This window comes from Narcine bancroftii, chromosome 2 (assembly GCF_036971445.1).
Source record: "Narcine bancroftii isolate sNarBan1 chromosome 2, sNarBan1.hap1, whole genome shotgun sequence".
Lineage (NCBI taxonomy): Eukaryota > Metazoa > Chordata > Chondrichthyes > Torpediniformes > Narcinidae > Narcine > Narcine bancroftii.
Window position 1 is genome coordinate 96,897,057 of NC_091470.1, and position 25,048 is coordinate 96,922,104.

At 49.1% G+C, this 25,048-nt stretch overlaps 1 protein-coding gene across 4 annotated transcripts in view; it reads left to right on the top strand.

Annotated features, from left to right (window-relative positions):
• ikbkb (inhibitor of nuclear factor kappa B kinase subunit beta) overlaps window positions 1-25,048 on the top strand; it is a 147,398-nt gene that overhangs the window by 116,270 nt on the left and 6,080 nt on the right. For all 4 annotated transcript variants that reach the window (XM_069917548.1, XM_069917549.1, XM_069917547.1 and 1 more), the window contains 10 exons: window positions 3,142-3,336; window positions 6,249-6,360; window positions 10,677-10,800; window positions 13,585-13,736; window positions 18,136-18,197; window positions 18,383-18,492; window positions 19,332-19,381; window positions 20,472-20,571; window positions 21,800-21,947; window positions 22,954-23,075. In XM_069917548.1, coding sequence (XP_069773649.1) covers window positions 3,142-3,336; window positions 6,249-6,360; window positions 10,677-10,800; window positions 13,585-13,736; window positions 18,136-18,197; window positions 18,383-18,492; window positions 19,332-19,381; window positions 20,472-20,571; window positions 21,800-21,947; window positions 22,954-23,075 — 1,175 coding nt within the window. The remainder of the gene's footprint in view (window positions 1-3,141; window positions 3,337-6,248; window positions 6,361-10,676; window positions 10,801-13,584; window positions 13,737-18,135; window positions 18,198-18,382; window positions 18,493-19,331; window positions 19,382-20,471; window positions 20,572-21,799; window positions 21,948-22,953; window positions 23,076-25,048) is intronic.

A 25,048-nucleotide genomic window follows, 5' to 3' on the forward strand; every position in this document is an offset into this window, starting at 1 on the left:
TATAATCAAGGTGGTTTGCAGTTACCAAACTTTAAAAATTATTATAGAACAGCACAATTAAGGTATTTATCAGATTTTTACCAGACAAGGGAAAAACCAGACTAGACTAAGATAGAACTAGATAAAATAGAAGAGAAGGTACCGGAACACATGTATGATAAGTGGGATGAAAAGCTGGTGCAATATAAAAGCTCACCAGTATTGCGTCATTTACTTAATGTATGAAAGAAGATCCACTTAGAAAGGAAAAAAACGAATTACCAAATACCAAAATTGTTGACACAAAACCCACTAATCCCTTTTACAAGGGATTTTCCTTTTGAGAATGGGAGAGAAAAGGAATGAAAGAATAGAAAATTGTCTTTTGGGAAATGATTTATTAACATTTGAACAGTTGAAGTACAAATATGGAATAACTCATGGTGCAATGTTTGCATATCATCAACTGAAGGCTTATTTAAAGGAGAAATTGGGAAGCAGACTGAGATTACCAGAAGGAAAGAGCTTTGAATATGTAATTACAGACACAATGAAAATTAAAAGATTTATAACGAACATGTACATTAAGATGCAAGATAAGAAAAATGATGAAATAAGCTATAAACCTAAACAAAAGTGGGAAAAGAATAAAGATAAAAAATGAAGCATGGGAAAAGTTATGTTCTGGAACTATGAAGAATATAATAAACACAAGGTTACGGATGATACAGTATAATTGGTTACACAGGTTATATATCACGCCTCAAAAGTTAAAAGATGGGATCCAACATTATCAGATAGATGTTTTTGCTATAAGAAGGAAATGGGAACAACAATACATGCAATTTGGGCATGTAAGAAAGTGAAAATGTTTTGGGAAGATCTAAATCAGATATTAAATAAAATCACAAAAAATAACATAGCAAAAAATCCAGAGATCTTTCTTCTAAGCAATATAAGAAGTAAGGAATTAGGCCTCAAATTGGATAAAGTGCAAAAAAAGATTTATTATGATAGCCTTAGCAGTAGCAAAAAAATGTATAATGTCAACTTGGAAAATGGAAGAGAGCTTGAGAATACAGCAATGGAACATGGAAATGAATAAATGTATTCCATTGAAAAAAATAACATATAATTTAAAAAATAAAGTCACATTATTTGAACAAATTTGGCAACCATACATGGAACATAACAGAGAGGGCTTGCCTTGGACCTCCACCCCCTAAAATGATAAGTAGACAAAACAACTTGATCCAGTAGATAACACACTTCTTGTTTATTTTTCATTGTGTGATGACATTGTTTAATGGTTTTATTGTATTGTATATGTTGAATATTTATTGGTTTTGGAGGGGGGAGGGAGGGTAGGGGGAAAAAAGGGGAGTAAATGGCACTGTGTATATTTAATGAGAAACATTTGTATATATTTTGGTTGATGTGGTTCACAGTGTGAAAATAAAAAAATATTTAAAATAAACATTCCCCAGGCTGATGAGTTGAGGGGGCCAGCCCTTGAGGAGAGATCGAGTCACTGAGAGGGGATCTTGTATGAAATAATGGAAGGGGGAGAGAGATCAAGGCTGGACCATTGTTTCCATTGGGAGGTGAGGCAAGAACTAGCTCACCGCCTCAAAATTCAGGGAGTACACAGATTCCTTTATTGGCACGTAATATTACATGCGATTCTCTTCTGCCTGCAATAAGATAAAGAGTCACCATTAGTGTTGCCTGCCTCACCATACAGAAAATCCAAAGATAGTCCCTTCAGAGATGCTGAGCGTCCGTGGACTCGCCTCCAGCGCTCCTGTGGGCTCTGCCACCGCACAGAGACCTGTTCGATCCATCAGCGGCCTGACCTCCAGATGAGGAGAAACTGCTTCTCCCAGAGAGTAGTTAATCAGTGGAATTCTCTGCCCGAAGAAACATTTGGGGCTGCCTCCCTAAATGCTTGTGTGAGTCGTGGATAGGTTTTTTTTAAAAACACAAAAGGGGAGGGAAGAGTTCTGGGAAAGAGGTGGGTCAATGGCCTTATCCACCATGATCTCATTGATGGAGTGCGCTCGATCAGAAGGCAGAGGACCGTGCTGGTGAAAGGGATTGGTACGTAGGCAACACTGGACAATATGGTTTTCAAAAGGTTTGCTTCCTGAATAAATATTGGGGATTATGATGGACAACCACAAGCTGAACACAAAGATAATTTCAGATGTATGAAGTTGGAGAAAAATTAAATTAACTTTTATTGAATTTAGCATGTTTAATCACATAATGTGCCTCTGAGCCAAGCTCTCAGGTTGATTGCACATGTTGCACAACAAATGTGAGGAGCCCAGAGTTTGTCTTGGCCACCAACTTTACAACGGAAGTCAAGCTCATCGGCTTTCTTAATAAGTGCAGTCATGTTGCATCTTTGAGCCTTACTTGCCACAAATGTAACAGAATGTATCACTCACAGCTGTTGCAACATTGACGGGACATTTCTGCTGTAATGAATCTTCCTGAAGACAAAAAATGCTCTTGTTAAGTAACTCACCATGCTATTGCCTGAAGAACACGTACATCAACAATGAGTTCAGTCTATATTAGTGGTGCTTAGGCTTTTTTCCTCCACTCACTTATTGCAGAGGTGCTCTGTGGTTAGGGATTACGTAAAGTGGTATGTGAGTTGGAAAAATGGTTGAGAACCACTGATCTATACCATCAATGTAATGCACAGCTTCTGTACATGTGAGCTGCTTTTATTGCCTGTCTGCATCTATCTTGACTAAGCCTTCCCAGGCCTAAGGCAACATTTACATAGCACCTGCATTGAATGCATGCCCAAGCTTGTTTGGACTGACCAAACTAGATTACTTTGTGGACAGTGTACTAGTAGACTTAAAATATGACAGGAAATTTAAAAAAATAGGTTATATCTAAAACATGGTATGTGATAGGAAATTTTTATGGTGGTTTTCATTATCAGCGGTCCCCAAATTCATAAAATACACCAAAAATGTTCAGGAAGCAAAATCTTTATTGTCCATGTGATTGATGGGTTAGCATGGACGGGGGCAGTGGGGGAGGGCTGAAGGATCTGTGTTCAACTCTGAAACCTCAGGGAAGGTGCTTTTGTTGGTATAATGCGGTGATGTTTCTACCAACCATTCTGTGTTTTAACAGCATGTGCAGATTCTAGATATGAATTTGGGGATTGTCCACACTTATCCTGTCAGCCCTGAGGCCAGCCTTCAGTCTCTGCAACAATGGCTGGAAGCTACAACCAACATCCCTGTCTTCAATCAGGAACTCCTCCTGGAGACGGGAACTGCAATGGACCCTCGCAAGCCTGTGAGCCAGTGTGTGCTGGACCCCAGGGTAAGATTATTGGAAGAACAGATTATTATTTAAATGGCAAGCAATTGCAGTGCGCTGCCATGCAGGAGGACCTGGGAGAGCTGGTGTATGAATCTCAAGAGTTTGGTTTGCAGGTGCACCAGGCTGTCGAGAAGGGAAATGGAATGTTGCTCTTCGTTGCCAGAGGGATGGAATTTAGGAGCAGGGAGGTTCTGCTGCAACTGTACGAGGTCCTGGTGAGGCCGCATCTGGGGAGCTGCGTGCAATTCTGGGCTCCTTCCTTGAGGAAGGATGAACTGGGTTTGGAGGCGGCGTAGAGGGGGTTCACCAGGTTGATTCCAGGGGTGAGGGGGGTGGTCTATGAGGAGAGATTGAGTCGTCTGTGTTTGTACTCACTGGAATTTAGAACAATGAGAGGGAATCTTATAGAAACGTGTAAAATTATAAAAGTCTAGATTAGGGGCGGGCCATCTTTTACCATGCGTGGGCCAGATGGTGCGTCAGTGCTTGAACGGTGGGGTGCACTGATGTTATCATAGATGAAATAAATGGAATTAATACGATGATGCATTTCAGGTCGGGGAAGGCACCATTAAATCTGGAAATGCACCAAAAATCACTTTAGTCATTAAAATTACACAATTTTAAAAAAACATAAAAGATAGAAAGGAGAAAAATTAATGACGGTGAGGATAAAATAACTAATTCCAAACAGAGAGCTGGGTGTGGTGGGGGGGGGGGGGAACGTCACAATGGAGAGGGTGAGGCTCACACAAAGAGAGATAAGGATGTATGCACAGACAGGGGGAGCCACACGCAAATAGAGGGATTCACACACAGAGAAAGGGAGTCCAATCCAGGGAGAGGAAATGATTGCAAAGAGACGAGGAGTCACACAGAGAGATGGTGTCATATACACACACACAGAAAAAATCTCACAGAGAGGGAGTGCCACACAGATAAGTTGAAAGAGTGTTACAGAAAGAGGTGGTGTTGTAGAGAGAGAGAGAAAGAGAGAGGTGAATTCTCACAGACACGGGTCTCTCACAGAAGAGATGGGTTTCATGCAGAAGAGAAGGCTCTCGCAGACGTGGGATAATGTCACCGTGGGGGGGGGGGGGAGAACAACACCGCGGGAGGGGGGAGAATGAAACTGAGAGGGGAAGATTGACCGTAGGAGGGGGAGAATTATACCATGAGGGGGAGGAGACATCAGCGTGGGAGGGTAAGAATGACACCATGAGAAGGGGGGAGAATGTCACCATGGAAGGGGGAGAATGACACCGTAGGAGGGGGGAGGACTTCACAAGGGGTCTCGCGCAGAGGGCCGGGGAGTCCTCCAGAGCAGAGCAGAGGGCGGGTGGGGGGGGATTGTATCCACAACAGATGGCGGGAGGGTTCCAAAGCAAAGAGCGGGGGGGGACATGCACCGAGAGTGGGGGAGATGTGCACCGAGAGATGGGGGAACCTCACACCAAGGGGGGCAGCCGCGCACCAGGCCAGATAAATTTGGATCACGGGGCGCAGGTTGCCCACCCCTGGCAAAGAAAATATAGAGGTTGGAAAGTTGTTTCCATTGGTGGGAGAGGCTAGAAATAGGGGAGAAGATTTAGGACTGAGATGAGGAGGAACTGCTTCTCCCAGAGGGTGGGGAATCTGTGGAATTCGCTGCCCATTGAAGCAGTGGAAGCGATCTCAATAAATAGATTTAAGATAAGGTTTGACAGATTTTTACATGGTCAGGAAATTTAAGGATATGGGGAAAAGGCAGGTCGGTGGAGATGAGCCTATCATCAGATCAGCCATGATCTCATTGAATGGCGGAGCAGGCTCGACGGGCCGGATGGCCGACTCTTGCTCCTATTTCTTGTGTTCTTATGAAAGGACGTCCCGAGACCCCTGTGTGGGATGCATGCGGTCAGAAGTAGATCTAATCCAGTTGGAGTGGGGCCAGTTCCTCACGACCCCACCCTGTGTTTCAGTGTGGCAGTCTCTGCCATTCCTAACCAGAGCCGTTACCGCAGAATCCTGACTCACTTCACCAGAACAGTTCCCAGTCAGCGCTGAGGCCAAGCCAACCCAGATGACAGACGTTTGTCAAATAGGACGAGAGAGAAGTGGGAAGAGATTGTGGGAGGAATTTCTGGAGCTTGGGTCTTTCACCTGGGTTGGAAACTGGAGATCAAAAATGAACCACTGGAAACACTCAGCAGGTCAGGCGGCATCTGTTGAGAGGGATGAAGTTAATGATTCAGGTCAGCTAAGGAAGGATTTGACCTGAAACAATGCTTGTATCCCTCTCCAGGGATGCTGAATGATTCCAGCGGTTTGTTTTTGATCTCTGGTTTCCAGCATCTGCAGTGTTTGACCTTTGCTGGTGGGGACCTTGGTCCCTCTGTAATTTCTACCAGAGCTCCAATTACCTGCAACCCTCGCTGTCAAGGTGTGATTGGAAAGACAGTTGTCCTTACAGTTCTGGATGGGAATTGCTCAACAGACTGGGGCAGTTCCATTCAAACTTCCAAACAGTTTAGATTCTCCCGTACATGAAACCCTGGATGACCCTTGGTCATCCTGATCCATACACACAAGGGTTGGGGGTCCACAAAAAGCTGGGGTCAGAGGTCATTGAGGGTTGGGTCCACACAAGCCTGGGGTAGGAGGTGATGGTTGGAAAGGTGAGGTAAGAGGTTAATGTTGGAAGAGTAAGGTTAAAGGTGGGTTGGAAGAGTGGGGACGCAGGTCATAGCTGGGGGGGGGGGTCGGAGGTGATGATGGTTGGGTAGGGTCAGACTTCATTGTTCGTAGGGTGGGGTTGGAGGGGTGGGTTCACAAGGCTAGGGTGGGTTGGTTGGAAGTCATGTTTGAAAGGGTGGGGTCAGAGGTCATGGATGGAAGCAGTGACCTGCCACCTGTTGCCTTCTCCTATGCAGAACGATGGGAAGAAGTCGGAGTTGACTATCATTTACCTCTTCGACAAGAGCACCAGCACCTATGATGGCCAGGTCACAGTTCCAATGCAGCCAGAGGCCGTGAACTTCATACGTAAGACTGGCCAGGGATGGGGGGTGGGGGAGGGACCCAGGTTGTGTTGAGACCTTCCACTGTTCCCTCCCCAAGGAGCTGCCTCAGAGTGGGCCAGTTCATGGCATCTCAGCCCAGGGCTGTGGCCCCTGATCGAGCTGACCTGGTGAAAGCACAGGAGCCATCATCTGCCTTGACCTCGCTGACCACATCTCGCTCTCGCCCGAGGACATTAAAATGTGCAAACATTCACAATATTCATAAACAATCTGGAAGAGGGGACAGAGTGTAGTGTATCTCAGTTTGTTGATTTCACTAAATTGAGTAGAAAACCACATTGTGCAGGATATGAAGAGTCTGCAGAGAGATATGGATAGGTTAAGTGAATGGGCAAGGGGCTGGTAGATGGAGGACAATGTTGGTAAATGTGAGGTTATCCATTTTAGAAGGAAGAATGAACGATCAGATTATTATTTAAATAGTAAATGCTGCCATGCAGAAGGACTTGGGAGTGCTTGTGCATGAATCTCAAAAGATTGGTTTGCAAGTGCAGCAGGCAAATTAAATGTTGGTCTTCGTTGCAAGAAGGATGGAATTTAGGAGCAGGAAGGTTCTGCTGCAACTGTACGAGGTCCTGGTGAGGCTGCATCTGGAGAACTGCGTGCAGTTCTGGTCTCCTTTCTTGAGGAAGGATGTCCTGGCTTTGGAGGTGGTGCAGAGGGGGTTCACCAGGTTGATTCCAGAGATGAGGAGAGATTGAGTCATTTGGGACTGGGCAGCATGGTTGGCGTAGTGGTTTGAATCCCACGATATCTGTAAGGAGTTGGTACGTTCTCCCCGTGTCGATGAGGGTTTCCCCAGGAGCTCCGGGTTCCTCCCACCATTTGAAACGTATCGGGATTGTGGGTTAGTGGTGTAAATTGGGCGGCACGGACTCGTGGCCCGTAATGGCCTGTTACTGTGTGGCCTGTTACAGTGCTATATGTCTAAAGTAAATATAAATTTGTACTCATTGAAATTTAGAAGAATGAGAGGGGATCTTAGAGAAACGTATAAAATTATGAAAGGCAGAGATAAGGTTGGTGTTGTTTCCATTGGTGGGGGAGACCAGAACTAGGGGCCATAGTGTCAAGATTCAGGGTAGTAGATTGAGGACAGAGATGAGGAGGAGCTGCTTTTCCCAGAGGGTGGTGAATCTGTAGAATTTGCTGCCCCTTGAAGCAGTGGAGGTGACCTCAGTAAATATATTTAAGACACGGTTGGGTAGATTTTTACATAGTAGGGGAATTAAGGGATATGGGGAAAAGGCAGGTCGGTGGAGATGAGCAGATAAGCCCATCATCAGTTCAGCTGTGATCACATTGAATGTCGGAGCAAGCTCGATGGGCTAAATGGCTGACCTGCTCCTATATCTTACGGTCTTATCCAAGGTGGAGCGGGACAGTCATCACCATATCAGTGCAGGGTTTCAGACTGTGATACTAAATGCCCCTTTGAATGGCCGCTGAGATTCCCACAGCAGCTGGTTCACTCAGGCCTGCCGTAGCTGCAGTCTCCCTCTTGGTCACCTGAGCTGGTGACGGGGAATGTTCTCTTAGCAACTGCTCCCAGGTACATCAGAGACGGAGGGGTGGGGTAATGGTACAATGGTACCACGTTTGATGCTGCTGCTTCGTAGAGTCAGAGACCCAGGTTTGACCCCCGGCACTGCCTGTGTGGAGTCTGTGACTGCGTGGGCTGCCCCCGAGTGCTCCGGTTCCCACCCCCCCACATCAGTGGGTTAAATGGCCTCTGAAGTAGGAGATGGTTCACGTAGAGGTTAATGCAATGCTGTTACAGCGCCAATGACCATGACTGGGTTCGAATCCAGCGCTGTCTGTAAGGAGTTTGCATGTTCTCCCCGTGTCTGAATGGGTTTCCTCTGAGTGCTTCATTGTCCTCCTGCTATTCAAAATGTATGGTTGGTGGTAGGTCAATTGGGTGTATTTGGCTCGTGGGCCGAAAGGGCCTGTCACAAAGCTATATGTCTAAATTTTTAAAGATTAAAAATTACATTTAAAAAATGTTAAACTGGTGGGAGAAAGTGTGCGAATTGAAGTCATGTGCTGAAGTCACTAAAGAGTTAATGGGTCAATGGGCTGAAGGGCCTCCTGCATCCATGCTGCTTGACTAACTCAGCCCCTTCACCGTGGATCTATGTTTGTAACTTGTGACAAGCAGGGGGCCATTCAGCCCTGGGTGTTTTGCTGGCTCAGTTAACAGTGAATCCCTACTTGTTTACTCTGTAACCTGCCGTCCCCATGGACCGATCCGCCTTCTCTTCCCCTGAGGGTGTGGGGGGGGGGGGGAGTTTACCTTCTGATCCCGCGGGTCTCTAGGGGGGAGGGGAGCATCTGGGGAACCTGTGTGGTCATAGAAAGAAGGTGTGAAAGGCCCACATAAGGCTGGAGGTCAGGGTTGAATCCGTGCTGCAGCACCGTGTGCTGAGCCACTGAGCCCTTACAGGCTGAGCCTTGGTTGCCCAGCAGTTTCCTCCCCCTGCAGGTTAGTACTAAAGCTCCAAGGCATTTATCACCACGGTTGAGACCTTCCTATTTGAATAACACAAGAAAGTCTGCAGACACCGTGATTGAAGTAAAAACACAAAGCTGGAGAAACTCAGCAGGTCAAACAGTGTCCTTTATGTAGCAAAAATAAAGATACCGAACCGACGTTTCAGGCTTGAGCCCTTCATCAAGGTCTGAGCAAAATGTAGGCATCTGTCTGATTAAAATGTTGGGCGGGATAGGGGAAGTGAGAGGAGCACAGTCCCTCAGGCAGGAGGTAATAGGTGGATAAGGGAGGGAGGGCTCAACAGCAGACCAGGATGGGGGAGGTGGATGGCTCTGTGAATGGAGAGGGAAGGGGGTGGAGAGCTGGAGGAAAGATGGGGTAGAGATGGAGAACAGAGGGTGGTCCAGCAGAAACCGGAAAAGTCGACGTTAATACCATCTGGTTGGAGGGCCCAGACGGAAAATTGGGTGTTGCTCCTCCAATGTACGGGTGGTCTTGGTTTGACACCCAACTGGATGACCTTAACATCAACAGTTTCTGCTTGTCTACTTCTCTATACTCTAGATTCAGTTTATTGTCATGCAATAAAACAGTGTCATATTACAGGAAACTTGCTTTTGCCCGCTGTAAGGCAGACAGATTTGCCATCGGCAGAAATTGCCTGAAACACCTCTTACAGTCAGAGAGAGAGAAGCAAAAGGGAGTCGCCACAGAGTCCCCGAGTGTCCGTGGATTCGCCTCCAGCATTCTCGCAGCCCCCGTAGCCGCACGGAGTCCAGTCCAAACCATCGACGGCCCAATTTCCAGATCTGAATCTCTGACATGATCAGGAACCCTTCAGCGCCCTCGGCACCCTCTCGCATCCCAGTTCCGATACCTGGTCCCCCTTCAGCCAGTCTCCAGCAGCCCACAGCCCGGCGTGAGTCCCTTGACTGCCATCTCTATCAGCCCACTGCCTGCGTAGGTTCCTCTCCTCCAGTCGCATAGGCTGCCAGTGTGCTCCTCAGCTGCAGAGCCCCTCCGCCGTCCGCTGCCGCGGTTACCATCCTGTGGAACAGTGCTTCTCCTTCACAGATGGGGAGGGGGGGGTGGTCTCCCCATTTTCTAGTGCCCTGCACCAGTCCTTCCCGGTGATTGCAACCCCTTGTGGCCACTGCCGATCTTGAACACAGACCCCGCGGTCACGGGATTTCAAATAAAACCAGAGATGGGCCATTTTAAGCCTAACAGCAGAATAACTAGGCAGTTGGACCCCGCGGGGGAGCGTGAGATTCTGCTCCCAACTTTCCCTGTGTCCGCATCAGTGGCACCACTGCCATTTTTTCCCCTCTGTCTCCTTTCCTCCAGCTCTCCACCCCTTTCCCTCTCCATTCACTGAGCCATTCCACCCCCTCCATCCGTTTGCTGGTGTCCCCTCCTTCCCTTATTCTGCCTATGGGTCCGTGTTTCCTCTGCCTGCCCCTCCCCCCACTATTCTATTCAGGCACTTGCTGATATTTTTCCACACCAAGCCCGACACGTTGGTTATATCTTTGTGATACTGTTTGACCTGCTGAGTTTCTCCAGTGTCATGTTTTTACCCTCCTGTGTGAGCTAATTGAATTTCTGATTCAGCCTTGGCTGGAGTAGAGCTTGTGATCTCAGCATCACTGGCCTGGAGGTGGCTGCACTGCGCTTGTTGGTATTCGGGCTTGGCGCTGGAAGTTTGGGCTGTGGGGACGGGCGGACACCGTCGCTGGCGATGCATCTGAGCTGGACCTCCTCACCCTGTATCTCATTCACAGTCCAGGACCCGAAAAAGATGCTGCCCTACCACCAGCTCCGCCGATCCTGGGGGCAGAGTTGGCACATGATCCGCACTCTGAAGGAGAACTGCATCAGGCTGCAGCAAGGACAGAGAGCTGCCATGTGAGTCTGCAGAACAGGGCGAGAGCGAGGGCAACCCACACCTCCAGGGGAAGGGTTGTGCCCGCTGTGCACTGGGATTAGCCTGCCCCTGGGGAGGGGAGGGAGAGGTGAATCAGGCAGAATGGGTATCAGGGTGATACTGCAGGAACAGCAGGTCCCCTTACCACCAGTGAATGTGGTTCAGTGGACAACATCGCTACCTCCTGGTGGAAACTAGTATTGCACACATACAAAGTGACTGGTTCAAACGTGCCTTTTATTTTCATGCAATAATTCATTAAAAATGTACATGATCTACTTCAACACTTGCCTGTCATATGGCAAACAGAGTTGCCATGAGCATTGCCTGGCGCTCCTAACAATAGGAGAAAGAGAATCCCTCTGAGACACTGAGTATCCGTGGATTTGCCTCCAGCGCTCCCACAGCCTCTGCAGCCGCACAGACTCCTGTTCAAACCATCGGCCGCCCAACCTCCAGATCCAAACCTCTGACACAATTGGAAAACCTTCAGCACCGTCGAGATCTCCTTTTGCCATCAGCACCTCATCCACTCCTGGCTCTGATACTTGTTTCCAGTGAGCCACTCTCCAGCTGCCCGAATGGATCTTTCAACCGCAAGTGGGCCCGCAGCCTGTGTGGACCCCCCAGCCGCTGAGCCCCTCTTTCATCTGCCACCGGGGTCACTGTCCTGCTTCTCCTCAGTGGGGGGGGGGAGGGGGGTGAGGTATTCTCCCCGTTTCTGGTGCCAAGCGTCGGTCTGCTGGTCCTTTGCGATATTTCCCCCGTCATTACATTTCCAATTCCCCCCTCCCCTCACTTCCACCATTGGGAATCATTGAAAACTAGCAATACAGAAGGAGGCAATTTCAGCTGCGAATGGTGGAGCAGACTCGATGGGCCAAATGGCCTAATTCTGCTCCACATCTTCTGGCCCTATGGGAATGTGTTACCTGTCATCTCACGTGTAATGGTGAATCCTCATTTTTCTTCACTTGTGAATCTGCAGGGGTCATCTGCTGCATCTAGTCCTCCCGCTGTGGTCTCCTCTACAGAGGAGAGACTGGGAGATTGCTTTGATGAGCACCTCTGCTCTGTCCACCGCAATAGCATGGATCTCCCATTAGTCACCCATTTCAATTCCCCGTCCCCTTCCCTTGCTGACGTGTTTGTCCATGATCTCACACACTGCCAGACTGAGACCACCTGCAATTGGAGGAGCACCTCACCTTCTGTCTGGGCACCCTCCAACCAGATTACATTAACAACGACTTTTCAGTTTCCATTTTTACCCCCCATCTTCGTTCCCAACTCCCCCCCCTCTCTTTCCCCTAGTTCTGTCTCTCTCCCCTTTTCCCGCTCTCTCACAGATCCAAAATCACCTCACCTTTCCTCACTTTTTGTCTGTTGGTCTGGACTCCCCTCCCCCCTTTCTCCCCCTGCTTGACCTTGAGGAAGGGCGTTGGGCCTGAAACGGTGATATATCTTTACCTCCTGTGGACACTGCGAGACCGGCTGAGTTCCTCCGACATTTACTGTGCGTTTTTTTTCTACAATCATAGTCTCTGCTTCAGATGGATTAAAGGCAATGGGGCTAGAAATACAAGGAGTTTCGCATCTTTAAAAGTGGATGAGGTCCCAAACCCAGTTGAAATATTTCCTGGCTGCTAAAGGAGGTGGTGGCTCTGGCCTTTATTTTTGAACACTCCAAAAGTTTTCCAGAAATGCATCCATGGAGTTAGTTTACTGCGCAGTCCCTGGCTTGAAGCCACCATGTGGAAGGAATGTTACTGCACTAAGCCTGGGCTCTTGCTGTTGATTCACCCGATCATTAGATGTGAGCTGCCAGGTTCATGGGCCATTTGGTCCCTGGCACAGACTGTGGGCTGAAGGACCTGCTTCCATGCCATAGGCTATTCAGCCCATCTGCCATTTAATCATGAGCTAATCAGTTTCCCCACAGCCCCACTGCCCGACCTTCTCCCCATAACCTTTGATGCTCTGGCTAATCACGAACCGATCAATCTCTGCCACTCAATGACTTGGCTTCCACAACTGCCTGTGGCAGCATGTTCCACAGATTTACCACCCTCTGGCTGAAGAAATTACTGTTCACTCCTGAAGTTGTGCCCCCTTGTCCTAGACAAGTGGTTTTCAACCTTTTTCTTTCCACTCACATCCCACTTTGAGTAATCCCTGTGCCATTGGTGCTCTGTGATTAGTAAGGGATTGCTTAAGATGGGATGTGGGTGGGATGGGAAGGTTGAGAACCACTGCTCTAGACCCAATTGTTACTGAAATATTTTGCTTGAGAAAAATTGTCATTGGCCCATTTCTGTGCACATAACGAATTAGGGATGATTAAAACAGTAGTTTTCAATTTTTTTCCCTCCACCCATATCCAACCTTAAGTAATCCCTTACTAATCACACAGCACCGATGGCATAGGGATTAAAGTGGTATGTGAGTGGAAAGGAAGAAGGTTGAGAACCACTTCCAAGATTCTCCCACCATGGGAAATCACCTTCCTACCAGGGGTGTGGTGGTGCCAGAGCTCACTGGAGCACCAGTCCTGCACCTCACGGGCCCACTCTGGCACCTCATCGCTCCAGGCAGCAGCAGTGGCCGCCAACCCCCCGCCCCGCTGAGGACTATTCTGGACATCCAAGGCATCTATTTGTTTCTTCCACGACTGGTCGCTATTCCTCTCAGTGTTGCTTGCTGACCAGCTAGTGCCCTGATGTGGGACGGTTGGACCTTTGCCTCACTGTCTTGCTTCTGCCTAGGATGAGTCTGCTGCGTTACAACAGCACCCTGTCCAAACTTAAGACCACTATGATGTCCATGTGCCAGCAGCTGAAAGCCAAGTTGGATTTCTTCCGAGTCAGCATCCAGATTGACCTGGAGAAGTACAGCGAGCAGATGGCGTTCGGGATCAGTGAGTACCTTGGATGGGCGGGCCGGGCACCACTCCTTAGCATATAGGGTCCTGAGGCACAGGGCTGGGGATACATCGCTCGGAAGGCTGAGACTGGGGACGTTGCCCCTCTGGTTGTGGGGAGGAGAAGAGAGTCAGCTCCTTTTGGTGGGGAGTGGCCAATATAAAGGGTGGTATGATTAGGGTGGCGGTTACCGCAACGCTGTTTCAGGGTTCGAATTCGCTGCTGCCTGCAAGGAGTTTGTACGTTCTTCCCGTGTGTTCACCATTCAAAACGTAGTGGGGTGGGGGGGGGGGTTGCAGGTTAATTGGGCGGCACAGGCTTGTGAGTTGAAAGGGCCTGTTACTACGCTGTATGTCCAAATTAAAAATGAAAACAAAATCCACAGAGAGGATTCTAGGGGGTTACTGAGCAACTGCTGAGCTCATGGCGAGTGACAGGATGGCACGCCAGGTGAAGCTGGACTCAGGGTGTGTGAACCTAGAACACTGCAGCACAGAAAACAGGCTGTTTGGCCCTTCTAGTCTGTGCTGAAACATTATTCCACTAGTCCTGCACCATTCCATAACCCTCCAGACCTCTCCCATCCTTGTATCTATCCTATTTATTCTTAAAACCTAAGTTTGAATCCGCATTTACCGCTTGTTCCACATTCCCACCACTCTCTGTGTGCAGAAGTTTCCCCTAAACCAGGGGTGTCAAACTCAAATTCACGGAGGGCCAAAATTAAAAACTTGGACTAAGTCGAGGGCCGAACTAAATATTTATTGAAAATTTTCAACAACATCTGCATGTTTTCTCTTCTTTCAACATATGTAATGTTAAACTTTTTCTTATTAAAATAAATGTTTAATAATAGTTTTGGATAAACTCTTTCTAGAACCATTAACAAATGAGAAATAAAATATTCAATAAATAATATTTCTCTATAGAGGATTTGTCAAATGTTGCTAGTGTGCTGTTGAATAGTAAAATCTGAGGGCTATTGAGAATGTGGGAGAATAACATGATTCCTGAAACAATCAAATGGGTGACTGATTGTGGGCATGAACTCTAGCAGGGTTATTTGCCATGCCCTTTTTCCATTGGTACAGATATCCTTTGATTTACACACTTTTCAAGTTTTATGCCTAATGAGCTTGTATCCAGGTGCAGGACCATTTTTAACCAGGAATATATTTATCACTGTGACATGAAACTATTGGAAGATCGTTTTATCCTGAGATTAAAGTTCATAATCCTTACTCAGGCCTGTGTGCGGGAGGGCGGGGTTTGCGGGCAATCGGGTTGGACAACGACTGTGCGGGGGCATCGGCTCTCGCTGCAGGGCGGCATCTCGGCGGATCAGCGGCCCCGTCACCGTGAGTCGCGGGTCGGCCTGCGGCAGGGAGGGGGAGTGGGCAATGGTCCTGGCGAGGTCAGGCCCCCCCTGAGTTTCTGCCGGACCCCCCTTGACCTGCTGAGTTTCTCCCGGACCCCCCTTGACCTGCTGAGTTTCTGCCGGACCCCCCTTGACCTGCTGAGTTTCTCCCGGACCCCCCTTGACCTGCTGAGTTTCTCCCGAACCCCCTCCCCCTTGACCTGCTGAGTTTCTCCCGGACCCCCCTTGACCTGCTGAGTTTCTCCCGGACCCCCTTTTCTTTCCGTGCCGGTGTCCCAGGACCTTTCCAGGGCAGTCTCCGCACTCAGGACCGCGCTGGGATCCCGGTCAGCGGTGGAGGAGCAAGTGAGCGCGGCTAATCCCAATCCAGCCCACGCCACTCCCGAGATTGGCGGGGGGTTCCACCCTACCTGCCCGACCAGCCTCGCTCTCCACGTGTACTCTGGGCACCCGCTGCTGGTCCGGTGGGAAGGCGCAGGGCGGCCGGCGCCCCCATCGCCTGGCGGGGAGCCCCAATCTTCCCTCTGGCGTCCCAACTCCATCTGCAGCTCCAAGAAACGCTGTGCCACTGGGGTTCTGGGCACTGGGAAGCGGCCTTGGCTTCCCCTGACACTGGCCAGGCCGCAGTGGGGGGGTGGGCGGGGGGGGACACAACAGCGTGGTTATAAAACCACCCACCACTACTTTTCAAGGACTAGGATTTTTCTCTTTCTCTCTCACCCTGGGACACAGCGGTTACTGTTCATATGCTATACTGGCGCGGCGGCCAGTGGGCCACCTCTAATACATTTTTGATATGATCTTGCGGGCCAAATATAATTATATCGCGGGCCAAATTTGGCCCGCGGGCCAGAGTTTGACATGTGTGCCCTAAACCTTTCCCCTTTCACCCTAAAGCCATGTTCTCTTGTATTTATCTCTCCTGAACTAGGTGGAAAGAGCCGACTCGCATTGACTCTGTCTTTACCCCTCATAATTTTGTAAACATCCGTCAAATCTCCCCTCATTCCTCTACACTCCAAGGAATAAAGTTCGAACCTGTTCAACCGTTCCCTGTAACTCAACTCCTGAAGACCTGGCAACATCCTAGTAAATCTCTGCACTGTTTCAGTCTTACTGATATCCTACCTGTAGTTTGGCGACCAGAACTGTACACTGTACTCCAAATTTGGCCTCACCAATGTCTTATACAACCTCACCATAACATCCCAACTCCTGTACTCAGCACTTTGATTTATGAAGGCCAAGATCCCCAAAGCTTTCTTCACAACCCTGTCTATCTGTGACGCTACTTTCAGGGAATTCTGTATCTGTGTTCCCAGATTCCCTTGTTCCTCCACACTCCTCAGTGCCCAACCATTCACCGTGTACATCCTTTCTTGGTTTGTCCTTCCAAAATGCAACACCTCACACTTCTCTGCATTAAATTCCATCTGCCATTTTCTGGCCCATTTTTCCAGCTGGTCCAGATCCCTCTGCAAGCTTTGAAAACCTTCCTCATTGTCCACAATGGCTCCAATCTCAGTGTCATCTGCAAACTTGTTGATCCAATTTCCCACATTATCATCCAGATTATTGATATTGACAACAAACAACAATGGTCCAAACATTGATCCCTGAGGGACACCACTAGTCACAGGCCTCTAGTCTGAGAAGCAATCATCCACTACCACACTGTCTTCTCCCATTCAGCCAATTTTGTATCCAGTTTACAACCTCTCCATGAATACCTAGTGTCTGAACCTTCTGAAATAACCTTCCATGTGGGACGTTGTCAAAGCCCTTACTAAAGTTCATGGAGACAACATCCACAGTCTTTCCGTCATCCATTCTCCTGATAACTTCCTCAGAAAACTCCATAAGATTGGTGTGATTCAAACTATGCTCAGTAACAGAGGCAAGGCTGCCAGTGGAAGGAAGGCTATCATTACAGTAGTCCCCTGCCCGCTGGCATCATGCCCACAGGGTTGCTGGTGGTCTGGTGTTAACCAGTGAGGGTTCACCATGGCTATAGAACTGTTCCTCAGAAGCACCCTTAGCCCACAGAATGATTAATTATCCACACCTTCCCCCCACCCCACTCCTGTTTTATTCTTTTTACATTCCAATCAACACCCTCCCCCCCCACCCCAGGTTCTTCCTCATTGGGGACTGATCACAGCCACCACCTAACCTCCCACCCTGCATGTCTCTGGAATGTGGTAGGAACCAGGAGAGCATGCAAACTCCACACAGACAGCATGGAGGTCTGGATCAAATCCGGGGTCTCTGGGACCGTGGGGCAGGGACTGGACCAGCTGCGTCACTGGACCACCATTGAGGCTGTACCTCAAAGATAAATAGTAGTGTGGTCAGCGTAACGTTGTTACAGCGCCAGCAACTAGGATTTGAATCCCGCGTTGTCTGTAAGGAGTTTGTACGTTCTCCCTGTGTTTGCGTGGGTTTTCCCCGAGCGTTCCAGTTTCCCCTCAACATTTAAAATGTACCGGGGATTGTGGGTCAATTGGGCTTGTGGGCTGTAAGGGCCTGTTACCGTGCTCTACATCTAAATTAAACTCAGCCGATCTCACAGCATCCAAAGGCCTCCTCAGGATGACCCTCAGCCCTACAGTTAATGTAGCAGTTAACACAACGCTGTTACAGAGCCAGGTTTGAATCCAGCACTGTCTGTAAGGAACTTGTACATTCTCTCTGTTTCCTCCAGGAGGTGGGGGCTCCTGCTTCCTCTCACATTACAAAGAAGTGTGGGTTAGCTGGTTCATTAATCACATGTGTAATTAGTCTGGACTAGAGGAACAGAAGGCCCTGTTACAGTGGTGTAGCTCGAATTTAACATTCAATGTGTCCCAGTGAGGATTTAGAAGGGGAAGGTTATGTGTTCATGAAGGATTTAGTTCTCAGTCCTGCTGTGTTCCTGCATGGGGTTTGATATCAGAGACCGTCATCAACTCTGGGCTGCACAAAAGTAAGTTTTAAACAATCCCTGCATGTGCTGACTGGATTGTGGTGTCTTGCAGCATCTGAGAAGATGATCGCTGCCTGGAATGAGATGCAGATGAAGGCAGAAGGGTGCGGAAGGGTGAGTGTTTTGTGTCTGCACGGAGGGCCAAGGGTAATGGGGTAACAAGGCGTGGAGAATGGGGTTAACAGGGCAGGGTAATTGGGTAATGGAGCCAGTCCACAGTTTGACACTCTATTCCTCTCTTCTGTCGCATCCCCACCACCACCACCACCCCTCCCCCACCCCTCCTCCACCCCCAGTAGATGAGTGATGTCAGCAGTCTCGACGAACAGTCCATGGCTCTACAGACTGATCTGGTGGACCTGCAGAGGAGCCCATCGGCACGGCGACAGGGAGAGGCTCTGGAAGTTCTGTGAGTGGCCTTAGTTAATTCAGCTCCCTGTTGCCGCTGCTGCCAGCAATCCGTTGCCATGGGCAATCCATTGCTGAGGGCGATCTGTTGCCATGGGCGATCCATGTGTGTGAGAAGTGTGTCAGTATCCATGGCTACGTCTGTGTTTGTATACTTCCGTCGGTGTATGTGCTTGCGTGTGTGTGTTTGTACATCTGGGTGTTTGAGTGTGTGTGTGTGCGTACATGTCTGTGGGTGTACTTGTGTGTGTGCACATGTGTATACATCTGTATAAGTGTGGTGCACGTGTCTATATGTCTGGGTGTGCGTGTGTGTATATGCGTTTGTGAACATGCATGTCTGGGTGTCTGAAAATGAGTGAGTGTGTGTGTGTGTGTGTGTGTGTGTGTGTGTGTGTGTGTGTGTGTGTGTGTGTGTGTGTGTGTGTGTGTGTGTGTGTGTGTATGCCTGTGAGTGTCTTAATGTCACAAGGAAGGTGGTGTTTGAGGAAGGGGAGTTTTACAATGCAGAATAACTGAATTTCATTTATTAAACCTTTCACAATTGGGGAAAATATCCAAAGCACTTACACAAGCTTTCAAATGCAGTTATGGTCGATCACTGAGGCCGGTTGAGTGAGTTAGTACACAGTGAGATCCCACAAAGAGCAGGAGGCTGAGGAGAGTCAGTGAGTGAACGCCAGGGAGAAGAATTGTGTGGTGTTCCCCCGACTGTTACAGGGCAGGGTGTCCCGACCAACCAGCCACTCGTATACGGCTTCACCCCACAGCAGGATCACATCAGTTTGCTGCGAGATCTTGGTCTTGGTTTACTGATCCTAGTTGATGGTTTGTCTGCAGGGAGGAAGTGGCCATGGATTTGTACCGCAAGCTCAGAGAGAGGCCGAGAGGTATGAACACAACTTCATTGGTAGGGTGGGGGCTCCTGCAATGTGACCCTCCTCACCACAGCCCAAGCCAGGAGTGTGAGGGAACTCTCCTTTGGGATGGGGGCTGCTGTAACCACCAGAAGCTCGAGATCATCCATGGCAAAGCAACCACTCCCCTCCCCTCCCTCAGCCCCAGTCACTCTCTCTCCCCTCTCTCAGCCCCAGTCACTCCTCCTCCCCTCCCTCAGCACTAACCCCCCTCCACCATCAGCAGTCACCTGCCCAGGCGACTCTCCCACCCAGACAGGGGCAGCAGGTTCAGGGGACTCAGAGTGCACATCGTTGTTATGCCTTTGGGTCTCATCCTGGGACCCTTGCCACGGGCACAGTGGGAACACCCTCAGGGCCTTGAGTGCAGCTGGGACAGGCGATGGGAGTCGGATTTTCCATCCAAAAGGTGCACTTGTCCAACAGGTAAGTGAAGGGAGGGGGCGGATTGATGTCCCAAGTGGCAGACGAGCCCAGAGCAGATGTCTCTGTACATGAGGGTTCTGCTCCTCCCCTCATAAGATATAGGAGTAGAAGTAGGCCAATCGGCCCATCAAGTCTGCTCTGCCATTCTAATCATGAGCTGACCCATCTCCCTACTCAGCCCCATTCCCCATCTTTCTCGCCGTAACCTTTGATGCCCTAAAATATCTGTTAATCTCTGCCTTAAATACACCCAATGGTTTTGCTTCCATAGACGCCTGCGGCAACAAGTTCCACAGACTCAACGCCCTCTGGCTAAAGAAAGTTTTCCACATCTCTATTTTAATTTGATGCCCTTTTATCCTGAAGTTGTGCCCTCTTGTTGGAGACTCCCCTACCATGGGGAACATCCTTGCTGCATCTATTCTGTCCAGGCCTTTCAGCACTCAATGGCTTTCTTCAAGATATTACTTCATATGTCTCTCTTCCCCACAGTTCCAGCTATCCTCTTTTTGCCCCAATCTCTCCTCCATTCCCCCTCCTCTGGGTATAGGGGAGGGTCACTTTGTGGGGAGGAAGGGGAGGCGGGCGGGGTGAGCCCCTCTTCCAAGGTGGGTTTAACGCCGTGTCTGGTGTGTAGATCAGCGGACGAGCGGAGACAGCCAGGAGATGGTGCGCACCCTCCTACAGACTCTGCAGAGCTTCGACAGAAAGGTGAAAGACATCTACTCCCACCTCAGGTATTGCCAGGGTTTCTGTGGTCGTGCAGCCTCTGATCCCACAGTGCGTCCAAGTCAGTGGTGTCACACTCCACCCTCCTATGGACCTCCTCCCATACCAGACCATACAGAATCCTTAGAAATGTTTTTGTGCCAATGTTATGTGAATCATAAATACTAATGACCACAATATTGTAACTAAAACATTAGAAAATTTGACAAAAGCCGCAACTATAAAAACCACAGCAGCGACGAAAACAACAGCGCGGGCTTGTAGCACGTGCGGACGAAACCGCGTGATTCGAAGTGTCTTTATAATTGGGTCATAATGACAGCTCTGACCGGAGTGCAGTAGAAGGTTGAAAAAGTAAATGAGCATCGAGTTTTAGCCTTGTAGGTCTATTGATACATGTCCGCTGGGCTTACAGAAAATGCTTTTGTTGTTATAACTATTGACAGGGATATTTTTATTAGAAATAATAAATTTCTGCTGAAACAATGCAAAAAAACTTTATAGACGGTCATTTTGATGTCACCCCCTCTGATAGTGTCACCCAGTGTGTTCTGCACCCCCCCTAGTGATGCCAGTGGTCCAAGTTTATCAATGGACTTGCTTTGTGCTGACTATCCCTGGGAAAGTGACGCAGGAGTTTCCAAAGGAACGTTTGATGGGTTGAAGGTTGTGTCAGAACCGGGCTGACCTGTCCCTGGGAGCACGTGATCGACAGGGCTCTCTGTCTGTCCTGAGTTCTGCCCTGGGAATGGGACAGTCAGAATCAACCTAATCAATGCTTGGAGTGGCCATGAGGAATTCAGGACCGGGAGCGGAAGGTGTGGGCTGTGGATGATTGAGTTGAGATTGGAACTCTCCTCCTCAGATGAGCCTCGGTCATCATGTTCGTTCAGAGCAGGGGTGGGAGGAGCTGTGCATATCAAGGGGAGGGTTCAGTCAAGTGCCACTGAGCAGCAAGGTCAGACATCGGGCTGAGGAGGAGCTGAGTGGGTTTGAGGGCCAGAGGGTCACTGTGGTCCTGCTGAGGGACAACACTGTGTGGGTGGCTGTGGGGACGGGGGGTGGGCAAGGATGGGGATGGGCTGTGGGGTGTGGAGAATGTGCAGTGTAGGTGGGGGAGGGGCAATGGGAGAGGGGCAGTGGTGAATGGGGTATAGACTCTGGGGGATGGAGGCAGGGGCGATGGGGGTGACCAAGGTGCATGGTCCTGACCCCGTTCTATGCTGTCTCCTGCAGTAAAACGCTGGCCTGCAAGCAGAAGGTGATCGAGCTGCTGCCCCAGCTTGAGAGGGTCCTCCAGCTGATGAACGAGGATGAAAAGCTGGTGATGAAGCTGCAGGAGAAACGGCAAAAGGAGCTCTGGCACCTGCTGAAGATTGCCTGTGTGAGTCCCTCCCCTGTAACAGTCTATGTGTGAGGACCCCACCAACCCCCCCCATTTACACTTTGTGTGTGTGTGTGTATGTGTGTGTGTGTGTGTGTGTCTGTCTGTCTGTCCCACCCCATTACTCTGTGTGTGTGTCTGTCTGTCCCACCCCATTACTCTGTGTGTGTGTGTGTGTGTGTGTGTGTGTGTGTGTGTGTGTGTGTGTGTGTGTGTCCCATCACTAGTTACACTGCATGTGAGTCCTGGCTCCGAGTGTAATTGCTCCCCCATCTCTCTGTCAGCGTGGGGATTGTGTGTGTTAGACACACCATCGCATTCCCACCCTTCACTCTCTGGTGGTGTCCACGGTTACCCTGCCTTCATCACGGATTTGTCTCCTGAGCTATGCCTGTTACTGTTTCAAAAGATCTGGTTATTTGAACAAGGTAAAATTGATGGAAGCAGATTAAATCATTAACTTGCAACTGGTCAAATGCATGAGCCAGAAAATTTTGCAATAAAAGTGCAGAAGGGTGGGATGGTAACTGTGAGGGGCCAAGCGTTCACCACTTCCTCCATGAAGAGCTGCTGTAGTGACGATGGTATTTGAATGGCAGTGGGAGCAGTGCTAGTTGACGGTTGCAGTGTATCTGCTGGGTCCAGACACGGTTGGGCAGCATGGTTGGTGTAGCAGTTTGTGCAACACCTTTACAATGCCAGCGATTGGAACTGGACCTGAGTTTGTACGTTCTCCCCATGTTGTCTCCGTGAGTTTTCCCCAGGAGTCCGGCTTCCTCCCACCCTTCAAAAATGTTCCGAACCTGTTTACACAAGGGTGTAGATTGGATGGCACCAACTCATAGGGGCAAATTGGTCTGTTACCGTCGTGTATGTCTAAATGTAAATTTAAAAAATAAATAAATAGATTGAAAGACCCTCTGTTCCCAACCTGCTCTGCAATGATGTCTATTCTGATCCAAACATGGTGTCAGCTCAGCCTGAACTCTCTTTCTGCCCCTTCTAGAGCAAAGTCAGAGGCCCGGTCAGCGGAAGTCCCGAGAACATCAGTCCCAGCCGCCTGCCTGTGCCCAGCCAGTCCATCTCTCCTCCGTGTGTCATCTCCAACATGGAGAAGGCAAGGAATTGGTATGTTGCAGTAGGACATAGAGACAACTGCCACGCTGACGCCATTCAGCCGACACGCTTGAGCAACCCTTTACACTGAGCATTGCATACTCTCTCCACCCTGGTGTTCTTCAACTTTGAGTACCTGCCCATTGAAGTTGTTCACTGATACCACCGTTCCATTTGGATTGTCCCAGGCCCCTCAACTCTGATACGTTTGCTTGTAAATCTGTCACTTGCTGGAACACCGGTAGGAAGGATAGCTTCTCCATCTCGGCCAAAACCTCTCTTCATCTAAAGAACCTCCTAGCCTTCTGAATTCCAAGAATAGTCCATGCATTTCCAATGTCTATGTGCAACTGATGTCCCTCATTCTCTCTACCATCCAAGGAAACCACTGCTGGACCTTGTTGAGATCTGCTGACCTGCTGCTGTGTGGGAAGGGGAAAGTGGGTTCAAAGAGCAGCGAGTCCAGACATAGGAAGGATCTTTATGAAAACACATGAAAGGGGGATCACAGCAGAGATAACACACACTAGTACTCTCAACCACACAACGCAATATAATCATTCACACCAAACTTAACACAACCGATACAGATTGAACCTCTATTACCTGGCTTTCTGTGGTCCGGCAGCTTCTGTGGTCTGGCACGTTTTGAATCTCCCTCCATTGGTTCAAACTCCCTATAGACAGTGTGGGATTCAAACCCCGGTCCCGATAGTTTGGCGTTGTAAAGACCGTTGCACTAACTGGGATTTGATTTGTGGTATATTTAATCCTTTTAGCTCAGATAATGGGTCTGATCAAGGCATCTACCTCACCTTTGAAAGCTATTTTCTGAGCATTTTCTATTTTCCGGCATTTTCCGTGGTCCGGCAATGGCCAGGTCCCAATGTTGCCGGATTAAAGAAGTTTGACCTGTACTGGCAACTGCTTACACTCGTATATCAACACAGTACAACCCAGTCACATCAGACTTAACATTACCGATATCAGCAAATGTGTACAGACTTATAACAACCAAGGATTACTATACGCTACCTGTCGTTCCCTAACGTGGGTACGCCTCCAATGCTATCAAGCAGCCCCGATCCCTACGTAGTGCACACCTCACCAACGACTCTTCCAGCTTTGTCCTCAGTTTGTGACCTGGAGCAGGGTTCGTCTCAGGGCCGGAGAGCAAAGGAGAGGAAGTCATTCCACGTGGTAGATTTTACAGTGCAGCAAGTTGGAGGGACTGGCCATGATAATCACTAGGTAATTAAAGGGGCCAGTAATCAGAGGCCAACAGCATCGAATCCACGCTGCTGAAGATCAAACTGCGCTGGGTAGGTCACGTCTCCAGAATGGAGGACCATTGCCTTCCCAAGATCGTGTTATATGGCGAGCTCTCCACTGGCCACCGAGACAGAGGTGCACCAAAGAAGAGGTACAAGGACTGCCTAAAGAAAGCTCTTGGTGCCTGCCACATTGACCATCGCCAGTGGGCTGATATCGCCTCAAACCGTGCATCTTGGCGCCTCACAGTTCGGCGGGCAGCAACCTCCTTTGAAGAAGACCGCAGAGCCCACCTCACTGTCAAAAGACAAAGGAGAAAAAACCCAACACCCAACCCCAACCAACCAATTTTCTCTTGCAACCGCTGCAACCGTGTCTGCCTGTCCCGCATTGGACTTGTCAGCCACTAACGAGCCTGCAGCTGACGTGGACATTACCCCTTCATAAATCTTCGTCAGCGAAGCCAAGCCAAAGAAGAAAGAATCAGGTGCGCACTAATGAGTGGGTGGAGTCCAACCTTGATTGGCAGGCAATGCGACTTCCGACAAGGTGCCAGATGGAGAGGTCAAGTGACCTTCCACAATCCGCATTCCCACCAGGATCCAGACAGAGAGGTCAAATGACCCTTCACAATCCACACTACACCTTGCTGCCGAGCCATTTGTTATCCAGCTCTTATCTCCGAGTTCTGTTTCTACTAATCAAGCGACTTT